Below are 16,355 nucleotides of genomic sequence, written 5' to 3'. Positions count from 1 at the left end.
AATCAATGTGATCGGTTATTAATCTCAGCGTTACTGAGCTCTGCTAAAGTCTGAGTAGACTGATAAATCAATGTGATCGGTTATTAATCTCAGCGTTACTGAGCTCTGCTAAAGCCTGAGTAGACTGATAAATCAATGTGATCGGTTATTAATCTCAGCGTTACTGAGCTCTGCTAAAGCCTGAGTAGACTGATAAATCAATGTGATCAGTTATTAATCTCAGCGTTACTGAGCTCTGCTAAAGCCTGAGTAGACTGATAAATCAATGTGATCGGTTATTAATCTCAGCGTTACTGAGCTCTGCTAAAGCCTGAGTAGACTGATAAATCAATGTGATCAGTTATTAATCTCAGCGTTACTGAGCTCTGCTAAAGTCTGAGTAGACTGATAAATCAATGTGATCAGTTATTAATCTCAGCGTTACTGAGCTCTGCTAAAGTCTGAGTAGACTGATAAATCAATGTGATCAGTTATTAATCTCAATGTTACTGAGCTCTGCTAAAGCCTGAGTAGACTGATAAATCAATGTGATCAGTTATTAATCTCAGCGTTACTGAGCTCTGCTAAAGTCTGAGTAGACTGATAAATCAATGTGATCAGTTATTAATCTCAGCGTTACTGAGCTCTGCTAAAGTCTGAGTAGACTGATAAATCAATGTGATCAGTTATTAATCTCAGTGTTACTGAGCTCTGCTAAAGTCTGAGTAGACTGATAAATCAATGTGATCAGTTATTAATCTCAGCGTTACTGAGCTCTGCTAAAGTCTGAGTAGACTGATAAATCAATGTGATCAGTTATTAATCTCAGCGTTACTGAGCTCTGCTAAAGTCTGAGTAGACTGATAAATCAATGTGATCGGTTATTAATGTCAGCGTTACTGAGCTCTGTTAAGTCTGAGTAGACTGATAAATCAATGTGATCGGTTATTAATCTCAGCGTTACTGAGCTCTGCTAAAGCCTGAGTAGACTGATAAATCAATGTGATCGGTTATTAATCTCAGCGTTACTGAGCTCTGCTAAAGCCTGAGTAGACTGATAAATCAATGTGATGATCAGTTATTAATCTCAGCGTTACTGAGCTCTGCTAAAGCCTGAGCAGACTGATAAATCAATGTGATCAGTTATTAATCTCAGCGTTACTGAGCTCTGCTAAAGTCTGAGTAGACTGATAAATCAATGTGATCAGTTATTAATCTCAGCGTTACTGAGCTCTGCTAAAGCCTGAGTAGACTGATAAATCAATGTGATCGGTTATTAATCTCAGCGTTACTGAGCTCTGCTAAAGCCTGAGTAGACTGATAAATCAATGTGATTGGTTATTAATCTCAGCGTTACTGAGCTCTGCTAAAGTCTGAGTAGACTGATAAATCAATGTGATCAGTTATTAATCTCAGCGTTACTGAGCTCTGCTAAAGCCTGAGTAGACTGATAAATCAATGTGATCGGTTATTAATCTCAGTGTTACTGAGCTCTGCTGAAGGGATGATCAAACTAATAATCTCCTCGGTAGTAAACATGTTTGAGAGTGATAAGTTTAGTGAATTGTGGGAGCAGCAGTGGACAAAAGCAGGCAATAAGAACTGGCCTGCATGTCTTTGGACTGGGGGGGGCGGACAGTGATAGCAGCACGTTACTGTTCATTTATTGTAACACAATACGTTACTGAATACATTTAGTACAGTGTAGTTAGTATTCAGCCATCCCTGCTTTTCCTTTTACTTTTTCGGCGTGTCCTGCCCAACCCCAACGGCTCGGCGACGCAGGCATGCTGAAAACTCGGCGCTTCCCCTTTAAGGGAGCGCGCTCCTCCGCGGTGCCGCTGAAGGCGCTGTGCTGGTCGGCTCCTCTCGCTGCTCTTCTCGCGGTGACGTGATGAAGTGAAGAGAGAGGAGAGAAAAGATGGCGGAGAACAGCGGCGCGGACCCCGCCGTGGAGAGCAAATCCGAGGAAAACGCGGCCGCCGGCGGCACCATCATCATGGTCACCGTCAAAACGCCCAAGGACAAGGAAGAAATAGCGATATCCGAGGACGCGTCTGTGTCCCAGGTACTCGGCGGCGGCTCCTCCGCGCCTGTGTTTTTGTGTGTGTGTCAGTCAGCTGTCCGACATGAATCGGCTGCTTTAAGCCCGAAACGACGACGGCGTACTCGGCGCAGATCTGCGGGGCCAGAACGGCTTCATAACTCGCGTTTAAGCACCCAGTTTTCACCCACACACCCTTTCAAGCTTGTTGTTTGTCCGTCTAGAAGCGGCTTGTGCGGTTTTACCGCAGCAGCTCCGAGAGACACTCGGCCTGGCTCGGTGTCGCTAGCCGGCTATGGCGGCAGCGCGTAGTCCCTCAATAAAACTCGCTCCGGTTTGCGGCTTTCCCGCTTTTGTGGCGTGTTTAATCGGTTACTCTGTGTTACTGGTGTTCAGATGTGGCTGGTTGGTGTTATATGTGCTTATTTTGTCTGAACAAACTGGGCGCTGACTGTCCTGCGCACTGATTCGTCGGCATAACGAACGGGCTAGGCTAACTTAAGCTAAGCTAAGCTAACGCTAGCCGAGCCGCTCGCCTAGAGAAGGTTCTAGCTGTTCAGCTCAGCCGGCTGCTGTTTCTCTCGGTCGTTTTCCGCGTTTCTGTTCTTGTCTGTTCATGTTGCCGCCTGGATGGACGTGTAAGCTGTTTTTCCGTCTCGGAGTGCTCACCACCCACCGAAAAACCCGTGTATGTGCTTTGTTTTGGGCTGATAATGAAGGTCGCCGTAGATGTCTCGCTGTAGTTCGAGTGGTCGCACTGATGAAGATGTAGGTTAACCTTCACGTGTTGCAGGTTCCCAGACAGAAAGCTGGTGTGGTTTTCCGTTTTCTCCATAGACTCCAGGTGTGGCTGGATGTGACGTTCAGTCAGAATGGGCAGTTTTTCATTCATCACCACCAGTCAAATCTGCTTGGATTCAGATCTGGTTATTCTGGTTATTGATGGTCTCATTAAGCATCTTCACCCACATCCAGTGTCCAGCGTTATGCATGTAAACAGGGTTCGGAGCGTTCAGTGATCCTTCCAGCTGAGAAGTTTGAGGAGCTCATTTTTCTGTTTTGAAGTTTTGCCCTAATTCTGCTTACCGTACTGTGTCCACATGTCCAGGTCCACTTTTTTTTAAAACGAGAATCAATGATCTTGGATGGGAAAAAAGGCAAAAATATGACCACGAGACTCTGAGATATTTTCACAATACACAAAATTTTATATAATATATAAAAATTGTGTGTGTGTGTGTGTATATATATGTAAGTTTTTTAGATGTAATGAGTTGGAACGGACAAAATACCTTTTGTCACATATAAAAATATCATAGGAGTAATAAGCATCACACTGTAAAGATTATTTGCCGTTTTAATTATAATCTCTGTAATGAAACATGTTGCTGTTGTCGGATCAAAACCTTGTATCTCCAGAATAGTAACTTTACAGGAGAAGGAAAAAACATGCTCTGCTTTTAATGTAAGTCAATGGAACCAGACGTCTTTCCGAGTCATTTTAGGTCATTTCTTTTGGTCCATTCCTCATGGTATTTGCAGACTGTATATAAGACTATAGGTATTTTCAAATGATGTCAAAAACTGAAAAACGACAAAAATGGAGATGTGAGGTTTTGTTCCCACAGCGGCGATGTAGTCGGTGTTCTTTTAGTCCTAGATATGCTCAGAAAATGACGTTGTGACAGAATTAATCATAACGGTTGATCTCATATTGCCCACACAGTAAGTTTGTATTACTTTCAATTGTTGCGTCTCTTTACTGTAAAGATGTAAATCAAAACGGCAATGTTAGGTGAAGTAAAGTGGTTAAACACTTTTGAAAAGCGTTTTAACAGCTGGCTTTGAAATGATTAGTTTGACCACAGTATGCCGATTGAGGGGAACAAATTGTGAAAAATGTTATTTATAGATTTATCTTCAGTGCTTACTGTGTTTTAGTAATAAGCATTTGGTCACTTAAATTGGGAAAATGTTACTAAAATCAACTTAAATGAAATGATTCGGGTTTATTGTTTAGTTATTTAGTGAGCTATTATTGTTAGTATGTCAAAAAAAAGAAAACATTGAAGGTTTAGTCATTTTAATTCGGGTCCCAGTATTTGTTGTGTTCATGAGGACCCTAATGGGAATTGGCTAATTGGTTACATCACCTTCGAAAACCATCAGATGCAATTAAAGGCAGTCACAGATCATCAGACAACCTGTCAAGAAAACACAAAATGTGATTATTAACTATCAGACATCATTACAACTAACAGAAAGCTGTAGTAGTTCCTGTGGGAGTTTTTATCAGCAGGTTTTGGCTCTTGGTTCAAAGCAGATGGTCAGTGCTAAAGGTCTTAAAGTGCAAAAGTTTTGGCCAGTATTTGTTTACTTTATTGCACATTATCGCAACAGCGGTTTCAAAATGATCATTCAGAAAATGCACATTTCGATCTGGCGATTGGATTAGAGGAGCATTGCAACAGTCGTGTATGTGTTATAGAGGTTTTCTGTACAGCTGAGTCATATTAAGATTTACGTACGGACGTATTTGGTGTTTTTACCCTGATTAAAAAGCCATACTCTAGAAAATTAAATGAGAAGGTTTTTAAAAATGTTATTACACAGCTTTTTTCGTTCTGCTTAACCAAACCCGAGGCCTACGAAGGCTTTCCGGGCTGTATATTATGTGAAATACCGGGGTGGCGGTGGGGGGCTTACTTAAGAATATAATTGCCATGGTGTAATCAGGATGTGCGAATGTAACATTTAACAGTAATTTTCCCTTCACTTGTAGTTCAAAGAAGAAATCTCCAAAAGGTTCAAGGCAAAGCAGGACCAGTTAGTGTTGATCTTTGCTGGTAAAATCCTGAAAGATGGGGACACGCTCAGTCAGCACGGTATAAAGGATGGCCTCACCGTTCACCTTGTCATCAAAACTGCACAAAAGTAAGATGCCCGTGATCCTTGCACGTTTTTGCACCAATTGTGAACCTACACACAGGTGCTCCAACACCTGTGAGCCACAAAGATTAATGCTTGGGCTGCACAATGTGGACCGATGTCTAGGATTGTGATTATATTGCTGTGTATTGCGATGGTGGATGTCTGGTGATATTTTAAATGTATTGGTGAACGAATAATCTCACGTGGTTAAATGTTGACCTGCATTATTTTGTTCAGAGAAATTTACTTTTGCTGGAATATGAATTCTCTTCGAACTGTCATGTCACGAGATTCACAGCTTGGCGGTTTCAGTACTTCAAAGGCTTAATATCACAATTAACAAATATCATGCAGCCCGAATTTTTGTGTTAACAGTATATACCGTATGCCTGGACTCTCTCGCAGGGCCGCAGGTGGTAGTTCCACGGCTGCCCCATCCAGCTCCGGCGCCACACAGGCAAACAGTGGCAATGCAGGCGCCGCTAACCCCAGCTCAGCTGGTAACCTGGGCACATCACAGGGCAGTGGGCCTTCGCCAGCCCCCTCGCAGCCAGCCAACATATTCAGTGAGTGTGGGTTATTGCTGTTTTTGAGAAGTGCTAAAGGTTCAGATCTGAGAGCTGCACAGTGGTTCTGAAATTCTTTAAAGCCTCACAGTTCCCTCTTCTGCCGTGGAGGGGAGCCAAGTAAGGTCAGCAGACATTGCTGAATAAATTCAAAGTGAAAATGAAAGGAGAAAACTCCCTTTGAATTGCAGTGCCTGCAAAAATGGGCAGTGGGTGATCTGTGTGTCACCATGAATATTTTCCTGTGTACCTATTAAAAAGAAAGCTCATGGTAGTCAGTGAGCAAAACTGGAAGCACATATTTGATGTTTCTTATTGTCAACTTTCCAGTTTGAGTACGTTCCTGCCTCTAGGGCAGGTTCAGTAACCACCACAGTATGTGTGCTTAGTGCTCGCCTGGAAAGTATGTATGTTTATTTATTTCATAATTCGCTTGAATCTCATCTTATAGGTTAGTTTCTTTTATCCTGTATGTTATGAACTATGACAGCATTGCCTGCAGCTCACTTTCCTATTCTTTCTGTCCGCGTTTCTCCTCAGCTGGGTTCGGTGACCTGTCCAGTCTGGCTGGCTTGGGCATGGGCTCCGCCAACTTCATGGAGCTGCAGCAGCAGATGCAGCGGCAGCTGATGTCCAATCCTGAGATGCTGTCCCAGATCATGGAGAACCCCCTGGTTCAGAACATGATGTCCAATCCAGACCTGATGAGGCAGATGATCATGGCTAATCCACAAATGCAACAACTGATGGAGCGCAACCCTGAGATTTCACACATGCTCAACAACCCTGAGCTAATGAGACAGGTGGATGAGGCGAAAGAGTGGTCTTGTTAATAAGCTTTTTTTTGAGTGAAGCTGTTTTGAGATCGCAGCTTTTGCTCATGAATCTTCTACCTGTGTGTGCTAGCAGCTTTCAAATTTCCTTCTGTTGTTACGTGGAATTGAAAGAAATATGCGGTGCAAAGCCCAGTTTCACCTGTTGTGCACCACATTTACCACCTATAATGCATAGTTTATTTTTTCATGTATTTTTTTTTACTTAAACCAAAATAGCACAACATTATAGATGTGTATGCTGAAGGAAAACAAGGTCTTGGCATGTTCAGTGGAAATATGCAGTTGACATGACGTTAAGTAAATCCTTTTGTCCTTATTTAGACAATGGAGTTGGCAAGGAACCCAGCCATGATGCAAGAGATGATGCGTAACCAAGACCGAGCGCTTAGCAACTTAGAGAGCATCCCCGGAGGATACAACGCTCTACGGAGGATGTACACTGATATCCAGGAGCCCATGTTTAGCGCAGCACGAGAACAGGTATAAAAAAACAACAAAAAAAACATTTTTTTTAATAAAATCTCAGCAGAAAAAATATTGGAGTGATGATTTGTGAAATCAGTAAGTACTAAAGGCTTGAAAATAATTTGAAACTGTTCTGATTTTTGCATTATTTTCATAACAAATAGTTTAAGATATTATAGTATCATTGCATGATGATGTGTGTTTTTTTTTTTGTTCAGTTCGGAAACAATCCCTTCTCCGCCTTGGGGGGCAACGCAGACGGCTCAGGAGCCCAGCCCTCCAGGACGGAGAATCGAGAGCCACTGCCAAATCCATGGGGTCCACCTGACACCAGCTCTTCTGGGACTGGCACAACCACCACCTCTACCACAAGCTCCACCACCCCCAGTGTCTCTAACCCCTTGGGTGTCGGCTCCTCTAGCCTGGGCAACGGTACCTTGATCTACCTCCTACCATTTCAGATGTGTTTGAGAACTGGCAAAAAGTAAACAGTTTATATATATCGTAAAATACTCAACATATGTTATAGTTTCAGATAGAAGTGCATCTCCTAATTTAGTGATGTTCTTAGCACCTAATAGCATGCTAAATGCATATTTTTGAAATATTCTTATGAATGACAACCAACCATTATTAGTCAGTAATTAGGTTTGTTGGTTTACAATTAGTCATGGACACGACCCATCAGGAGTGCCATGCATTTGTAAATGAATAAGATTTTAGTCTATATGCAATGAAAAATGCAATCTAATTTCAATATTGCAGCATAGTCTCCTTACTTATATTCATCATGTTATTAGCCCAGGTTAACAAACACAAACGGCCTGACGGGGGCTAGCTTGAAGCGCATGAACATAATTTACACAGTGATCAGCGTAGTTGGTTGCTCACAACTTTTAAAAAGTCAATATCATGGAAAACCCTTTTCGATTTTTGTTATTAAAGACTTTGATGTAATATATCATTCTTGAAGCTTTAAAGAGAACCATAATGTGTATCTAATAACACAAGTTCTATGAAGTTTGTCAGGTTTTGGTTCTAACCATAGTGCTGATAAGCATTAGTTTGTTTTGTCTGTGACCTCAGGTTATTCCTTGTATTCTGGTCTTATTGGATCTTGGTGTGCTTTTGATACTGATGATCGCAAGGTGCTAATCCACTGTCTTGAGGAGTGGGTAGGCCTCTCGGGCATATTTTAAGAATGGTTTAAATCATATTTGCTTAAGCACAAAAAAAGAGTGTTTGTTTTACTGTTGAGAGGCTTTTGCGCCTTTAAATAAGGCATCCAGCCCCGCCCTTGATTGATATCGTCTGTTGGCCGATCATGCTAAAAGGCATTCGGTATTGGCCTCAAAAACAGTGAGCGGTCCATCTCTAATCAGAAGGATTGGGAAAAGGAAATGTATAATTGCATGCGTTTAGTATAGCTATGAAAATTGGTATGTTTCTTCATCACATCACCTTGAGGGAATGTGTACAAAGAGAAAAGCAAAGGCCCTAAAACTGAAACTTGTGGGACTCCACAAGAAATGTTAAATATTTTTTTTATACATAAAAGCTACTAGGGGCTGACTAACTGGCTCACAGGGGCCTTCATTCATGGTTAGCAGTTGTAGGTGAACACTTCCCTAATGTTTATTTATTTTGTGATGTGTCCTTCACAGGTATATTCAACAGTCCTGGCATGCAGAGTCTGATGCAGCAGATTTCGGAGAATCCCCAGCTGATGCAGAACATGCTCTCTGCTCCCTACATGCGCAGCATGATGCAATCCCTGGCCCAAAACCCTGAGATTGCTTCACAGGTGTGGCACATGATATATTTTAAGGAAATTCTGACCAGCGTCTCACTCAAAAGGCTAACCATGCTGTTAATGAAAGGTTATACCCATCGATTAGAGTTATACAACTGTGAACTTCCAGATTTCCCTACAGTATGTCATGTTTTTATGTTTGGAAATGAAAGTGCTTTCAATGTCCTGGGTGCTGTCATAGTTAATACTATTTGCTTTTGCTCTGCTCCCCTAGGTGTTATTGAACAACCCTCTTTTTGCTGGAAACCCCCAGCTACAGGAGCAGATGAGACATCAGTTGCCTGTGTTTCTACAGCAGGTGGGTTTGCTAAAATGTTTAGATAAAAAATTTTATTTTACCCTATTAAACTGCATCACACCTGGGTAAAGATTGGAATAGCTCAGTGTAGAGGGGCTTCATGAAATGTACAAATTTCATACTGTTCCATCTGTAAACGTTGATTTGTTATATGGAAACTCAGTGATCAACATTCTGAATCATTGTGGTTTTGGCTGAACTTCAGTTGGTCAAGTGATATAACCGCAGACAGCAGTTGTGATGAACTCACTGTTTTAGTCCATCCATCCATTTTCTAAGCTGCTTCTCCCTAATTTTAGAAATTTTACTTTTTGTTGTTGTTGTTTTTAGTCTATGCAGGATTTCTTAAATTAATTTACTTTGTAAAATTTTTATTCCAAATTTAAACCTTACTCTTAATTTTTTCAGATGCAGAATCCTGAAGCCCTCTCTGTGATGACAAACCCCCGAGCCATGCAAGCTCTGATGCAGATCCAGCAGGGCTTGCAGACCCTCCAGACTGAAGCCCCAGGACTAATGCCAAGGTACACAACTTTTAGCTTTAGAAGCTGGTCAGTGTTTCTGTAATGCCAAAAGTGTGGTGTGGGAATTCCCAGAGCACATCCTCTTTATCAAAAGTTATTTCCTTTTTGGTGATGCATGACAAACAAGTGGAGCTTTTTTCCCTGTAAAAATGTGCTTATGCCCTGGCCTTTTGCAACAAGGGCTGACTTGTTTGTTGTGTCTCTAAATAAAGCCGTTTTAAGAATTTTGCTTCCGGTTAAACTGAGTATCCTTTTTTTTTCCTCCTCTGCTTTAGTCTGTTTCCTGGTGGGATGCCCAGTGGGATGCCCAGTGGGATGCCCAGTGGAATGCCCAGTGGGATGCCCAGTGGGATTCCCAGTGGGATGCCCAGTGGGATGCCCAGTGGAATGCCCAGTGGGATGCCCACGGGAGTTAATGTGACTCCGGAGAATCCTCCGCCTCCCTCTTCTGGACAGGGCTCCACCCCCGCTGCTGGAACCAACCCCACCCAACAGCAGCTCATGCAGCAGATGTTACAGATGTTTGCTGGAGGAAGCGCATCGGTACAGTTTTCATTAGTATGAATTGCAAAATAGGGAAGCAGAGAGTTATGTTAATGTGACTAATAGAGATGGGCTTTTTAACCTTTCTTGATATTTGAATGTCTGGATTTTTTGTTTCATTTTTGTGGGCTGTTAGCAGAAAAGTTAATCCGTACCTCATTTGGCTTAGTTGATCTATGATTTTTGCCTTTGTTCATTCTAGGCATGTGCAACTACCAGTTAACCTACAGAGCAACACAGCTTTGATCGTGTTTTTATTTCAAATATATCCATACACAGTTCCACTCAGACGTGATCGTTTACTTAACATGAGATGGAGAATCGGCTGCTTGTGTCCCAATGTTTTCTGCGGTTATACATCACACCTTTAGTCAAAAACCCATTTAAAAATGACAATCTTTACAAAAATTTTAATTTGCACTGTAAGATTTTTTAAAAATTAAACTTGAAAGAAGTAGCATTGCTGAGTCAGGAGGCAAAGTAAGTCTCCCTGTAAATTAAGAATCTGAGGTGTCTGATAGGATTTCATAGAAGCTTTTCAGACTGCTCTTATTAACATCACATGCAGTTACGTATTTCCACCAGAGAGGTCTCCAAATCCTCCAATCTTAGATAGTGTAGCTTTGAATTACAGTCCAAGTTACATGTCTTATGTATATATCCAATGATGGATGTCTGTAAAACCACACCCATCTCTAGTGGCTTACAGTGGATGAAAATTCCATAATGCCCAGTTTCATGCCCCATTTCAGCTGTTTCAGCATTTTAGTGTAGACAGGTGTTCTCATGTTGCTGCTTTGGTTTCTGAACTGTGCCTTTGTCGCCTCACCGTGCAGACCCAGACTCCGGAGGTGCGTTTCCAGCAGCAGCTGGAGCAGCTGAGCGCAATGGGCTTCATCAACAGAGAGGCCAACCTGCAGGCCCTCATTGCTACAGGGGGCGACATCAATGCCGCCATCGAAAGACTGCTTGGCTCACAGCCCTCTTAATCGCACCAGGAGGAAACGCCAGGGCCTGGGAGCGAAGCAGAGAAACGAGACATGAACACAGTCCTTCACCACATAATATCTGACAAGCCCCCGTTAATAGACTGAATTCCAATTACTTCTCTCTTTTACTCGGTTGATCTGAGAATCTTAGGAAATTGGGGTTTTCAAATTTGTTTCCTTAGACCAATAAAGCAAAAATGAGATCACAGTGGATTAACATCAGGCTAACCCCTCTCCTCTTTCGTTCGAGTGCGTCCCCAAATAAAATGGGACACTGCTTCTATGAACCAAGTGTAGCTTACCATTCCTTATAATTGACACATACTCACTTGAGGCACTACTTTCATGATTTCGGGAGTTGGGTGAAAAAATACAGAAGATATACTAAGACAGAGGAACCCTTGTCTTTCATGAAGATGGTCAGTTTACTTAAATTTCTGTCTCTCCTAAGTCATGCCTGACTAAACCAGTATTTATTGCAGACGATGTAGAAGTTACCCTTTACTCCCGTACCGCGCCTCCACGATTCACAGTGCTTTGACATCCTTCTCATTTGACGTTGTTAATTGAAATCTAATAGAGGAAGATGTTGGAAATCCCTGTTTGAGCATTTATAACAACCTCACGCAGATGATTGCTTACTCTTCAGCTATTTAGAGAGGTAAATGAGCTTCTGGGAGTGAGATTCAAGATATTCAGTCATCTCTTTAGTCTTTTACCTTTAAGGGGGAGTGTGAATTATTTTGCCGGTAAAAGCTGGTGGTTATGGGGAAAGGTTGTAACAAGGCATCAATAAAATACTTCTCAGCTTACGAGCAACGCAGAAAGCAGACACCTTTTTTTTTTCTTTTTTTTTTCTTTTTTTTCTTCTTTTTTTTTTTGACCATATCTTTATGCTTTGACATAGAAGTACTCTAGTGCGTGGAAGGCATTGTGTACTGGACACGTCATCCTAAACAGTTGATCTGCCATCGAATCTGGTAACAGCATGAAAGTTGATGCTAGCTTTTCTGTGCACCAATCTCAGTGCTAACCAACAGCAATCTAATGGAATTAACAGTTGAGTTTTGATGTGAATTAAAATGTGTTCAACTTTGCTTTTTTGCTGCACGTTCATAATCCACTCTCATCTTATTTGATTAATTACATTGCAATAATCTGAACTCATACTTGAGTTGGTATGTTTTTTTTTGTTTGTTTTTGTTTAATCAGGCCAAAGCAAGTTGGCAGGCCATTGGTTCATGTTTAAGTGACATTGTTTTAAACGCATTGAAGAGAAAAAATGGTTGTTGTGTGGTGAGCAGTGTGTATGAAGTGTGCTCCACTGAATAAGCTTTCTCTCGCCGCGCTCTGTCTAATCCCAGGGGTGATGATTCCTGGTGCTGGAGATCTACCACCTGTTGATGGTTCAGATCTGACACACCTGGCTTTAAATTTCAGATGTCCCTAAAGGCCTGTAAGAATAGGCTTGGAGATGATCCCTGCAGGTTGGTAGGTCTCCAAGACCAGGATCGAGTACCCTTGTCTTACCTGATGTCTAAACCCGGGTAATGAGTGATGAGACTGATTAGCCATTAATAGCAGCCTGGATACCCCACCTGCATTCTGTTCGTTCACAGCTTCTCCACTTTCACTGTCTGGGATTGCTTTGCGCTGGAAGGTCTCAGGCAGGCTTCTTCATAAACCAATAGAATGTGTTCAAGACAGGTGATGATGCTGCTTTTTCTTTTCCAGTAGTGATATTGAAACGTCGAACATCGTCTGATACGGATACTGATCCAGTATTTCGTACGTGAAAGCAACTAAGCTTAAAATTAGTTTTGTTTTTAACAAAAGACCTTAAACATCTAAAAGTAGGCCATCATGCTTGAACTACTCATGCTCTACTACTCACTAGACAGTGTGTGATGGAACTATTGTAGTTTCCTCTTTTGTTCAGTTTAGCGTTTTCTGCCGTTTCCCTTTAATGTGCTCTCTCTAGTCCGTGATGCAATGCACCATTTGACCTTCTGAGTAGGTTACATATTACCCCATAGCCACTTTTTGTAACATTCCTAGTGGAAGTCTGGGTCATGGTTTAAGTAAGAGCAGTGTCACGTTGAACATGGAGTGATCAAAGGTGTAGCGTTCTGAAATGTTAGGATAGTTCTAGGGATAAAAGAATCATTTTTATATTAAATTAAATTTCAGTGCAGTTTAAATCTCAAGAACTGTGTTTTTAATCATGTCCTCTATTAGGGGGTTATAATACAAAGACAACCAGAGTAAACACAAAAGATTTTAAATGATCATTTCATTTGTTGATTAATGAGATCAATTAAACTAGGCATGCCTAGGCTTGATTAGTACTTTAAATAGAAGCTTTTCAGCAAGGTGAAGCAGGCTAAAAGATCTCAAGAAGCAGTACATTGTTATAGAAGAGATAATGATTTGGAAATGTATCGGTCTTGAAAGGGTTGCAAAGCCGTTTTTAAGGCTCTGGGACTGGCAAATCACTGTGAGGGCCGTTATCTCCAAATGTAAGAAGCTTGGAGCAGTGCTAAAACCTCCCAGATGTGGACAGCATACCAAAATTCCTCAAAGAGCACAGTGACTACTCATCCTTGAAGTGACAAAGGAACCTAGATGAACATGTGGCAGTCAGGGGTTTGAGGTTAGGGAACCAGCCTCGTGACTGGTTCGATCCCCATGACTGACAGCACATGACTGAGGTGTCCTTGAGCAAGACACCTAACCCCCAACTGCTCCCCGGGTGCTGCAGATTTGGCTGCCAACCGCTCCGGGCAAGTGTGCTCACTGCCCCCTAGTGTGTATGTGGTGTTTCACTTCACGGATGGGTTAAATGCGGAGGTGAAATTTCCCTGTTGTGGGACTAATAAGGGTCTCTAAATCTAATCTTAATCTGAGGAACTGCAGGCCTTGCTTGCCAGAGATAAGGTCAACGTTCATGATTCTGCAATTAGATGGAGATGGTGTCTGTGGGAGAGCTGCATAGTGAAAACATGCAATGACCCACCCTGCTGCCCCCGCTTATAAGAATTATGGAATATATGATTCAAAAGTGGAACTTCTATAACACAATTCCACAGCAGGAACACCATACCAGACGCAAGACATGGTGGTGGTAGTGTGATGTAGTAGTGTGGAGATGCTTTGCTGCTTCAGAGACTGTGCGACTTGCCATAAATTGATAGATAGAACCATGACTTCTGCTCTCTACCAGAAAATCTTGCAGGAGAACATGGTCATCAGTCTGTGGTCTAAAGCTCACAGTTGTTCCGCAGCAAGACAACGATCTGAAGCACAAGAGCAAATCCACCTCTGAATGGACCAAAAGACACAAAATTTAACATTTTTGAAGTTCTGACCTGAACCCTACTGAGATGCTGTGGCAGGGCCTTAAAAGATTCCTCCACAGTGGTGTCAAATATGGATCTCCAGTTATAGGACATCTTTTTTTTACTTTTAGTAATTGAAATAGCCATTTAAAATCAGTTTTATTTTCCTCTTATTCGCCTCGTTTACATTCTGCATAGAGGAATAGAGGAAATCAAGAGTCGGGAGGAGGAAATACTTTTTTCCATTTACAGCATTTGGCTGACGCTCTTATCCAGAGCGACTTACAATTTGATCATTTTACTCAGGTAGGCCAAGGCGGTGTTAGGAGTCTTGCCCAAGGACTCTTATTAGTATAGCGTAGGGTGTTTGCCCAGGTGGGCATTGAAGCCCAGTCTACAGCGTAGAAGGCAGAAGTGTTAACCACTACACTCACCAACCACTATACCTTTTCTCTTTTTCATTTCTCTATATACAAATCAAAAACAACCACACACTCGTGTGTTGTGTTTGTGTGACAATACAGACACAATTAACTAGCACTCTACACCCACTGTATATGCTGGTCTTGCTGGACCAAAATTGGGCTGGACCTCAAATTTCGGAAAATAATTAGTCTTTACAGGTTCTTCTTTCGGCTGCTCCCTTTAGGGGTCGCCACAGCGGATCATCTGCCTGCATCTTGCCCTATCCACTGCCTCCTCTACTTTCACACCAACCATCTCCATGTCCACCTTCACTACATCCATAAACCTTCTCTGAGGTCTACCTCTTCTCCTTCTACCCGGCAGCTCCATCTCCAACATTCTTTGCCCAATATATCCACTATTCCTCCTCAACACATGTCCAAACCATCTCAACCTGGCCTCTCTGGCTTTATCTCCAAACTGCTCCACCTTCACTGTCCCTCTGATCTGCTCATCTCTAATCTTGTCCAGCCTTGTCACTCCCAATGAAAATCTCAGCATCTTCATCTCCGCCACCTCCAGCTCAGCCTCCTGTCTTTTAGACAGAGCCACAGTCTCCAAACCATACATCATAGCAGGACGCACTATATTGGCCTGAAAAATCACAATGAGATACTTGGCCCAAACCTTACAGTCCCACAGAACCCAACACTGCAAGGCATAAGGTCTCTATCACACATGTAATGTATGTGAAAGCCTTTGATGTTCTTTTCCCAGGCATTTAATGTTAGCTTTGACTTCATGGTTTGGCCAGCAAACATTTATGTAATGAAATGTTTCTCGTATATCAGTTTAAAAGTTGTTTTGTGGCTCATATCAAACCACTGTTTACTTAAGTAAACACTATTAAAGTTTCCAAATGTAAAGGTCCGTAGTGTCCATGTATAGAGATACACCCATACGCTTTGCAGACACTGCAAAAACAGCCGCTTTGTTTATTTCTATTATGTTTGTGATGTGATTCAGCCTATAGAGTTTCGCTCCACCCATTCATGATGAAGTTATAAGAAGTGTTTCAGCCTGGACAGCCGGTCAGACTAGAGGGTATTTCACAAAGCAGGATTTCTCATTTTAGCCAGGCAACGTAAGGCTAAAGTGAAGTCTGTCCCTTTCCGGCTGACCAGTCCTGCTTTGTTAAATGCCCCCAGACTTCTTGCACATATCAACCTTAAAGAAGACACTGCGACAAAACAGAGGTGAAGTGAGGCTGGAAACAAATGACTTGTGATTAGAGCTGTGATCTCAACGAGTGTTAACGTGGTTGTTCTCCAGCCAGTTCACTGTATGGGAGATGTTGATGGTGAGTAGCGAATGAGTTTAGGACTGAATCCTGCCAAACACGTTTTGATACATAAACACACCCAAACGTCCACCACAAGTGGACAAGGCAAAGAAAATGCAGGCTATGGGGCCTTTAACAGGAGGCCCAGGACCAGATTTAAGAACAACTATCACTGCACTACTGAAGTACTGAACTAGTACTGTACTGAGAGAGAGAGAGAGAGAGAGAGAGAGAGAGAGAGAGAGAATGAGAAAGAACTAGTACTAGTACTGAACTACTGTG

The 16,355-nt window shown here is 42.1% G+C and overlaps 1 protein-coding gene across 1 annotated transcript; it reads left to right on the top strand.

Moving 5' to 3' along the window:
* Nucleotides 1–1,900: 1,900 nt before the first annotated feature.
* ubqln4 (ubiquilin 4) lies at nt 1,901–12,085 on the top strand. The gene is made up of 11 exons (XM_017708713.2): nt 1,901–2,047; nt 4,806–4,957; nt 5,360–5,520; nt 6,061–6,323; nt 6,678–6,836; nt 7,040–7,253; nt 8,486–8,625; nt 8,849–8,932; nt 9,341–9,456; nt 9,732–9,999; nt 10,836–12,085. Exons 1-11 carry the CDS (start codon nt 1,901–1,903, stop codon nt 10,986–10,988), a joined length of 1,857 nt encoding a protein of 618 aa, XP_017564202.1. The 3' UTR covers nt 10,989–12,085.
* Nucleotides 12,086–16,355: the final 4,270 nt, after the last annotated feature.

The sequence above is a fragment of the Pygocentrus nattereri genome, chromosome 24, assembly GCF_015220715.1.
Source record: "Pygocentrus nattereri isolate fPygNat1 chromosome 24, fPygNat1.pri, whole genome shotgun sequence".
Classification (NCBI taxonomy): Eukaryota; Metazoa; Chordata; class Actinopteri; order Characiformes; family Serrasalmidae; genus Pygocentrus; species Pygocentrus nattereri.
The sequence above is the reverse complement of the archived record's forward strand: the minus strand, read 5'-3'. Positions and strand labels throughout refer to the sequence as shown.

Bases quoted from the DNA above. Each gene is read 5' to 3' on its own strand.
- ubqln4 (XM_017708713.2), top strand. From the start codon at position 1,901: ATGGCGGAGAACAGCGGCGCGGACCCCGCCGTGGAGAGCAAATCCGAG. The intron at 8,933-9,340 runs GTGGGTTTGCTA...TAATTTTTTCAG, and splicing joins TGCCTGTGTTTCTACAGCAG to ATGCAGAATCCTGAAGCCCT. The intron at 9,457-9,731 runs GTACACAACTTT...CCTCTGCTTTAG, and splicing joins GCCCCAGGACTAATGCCAAG to TCTGTTTCCTGGTGGGATGC.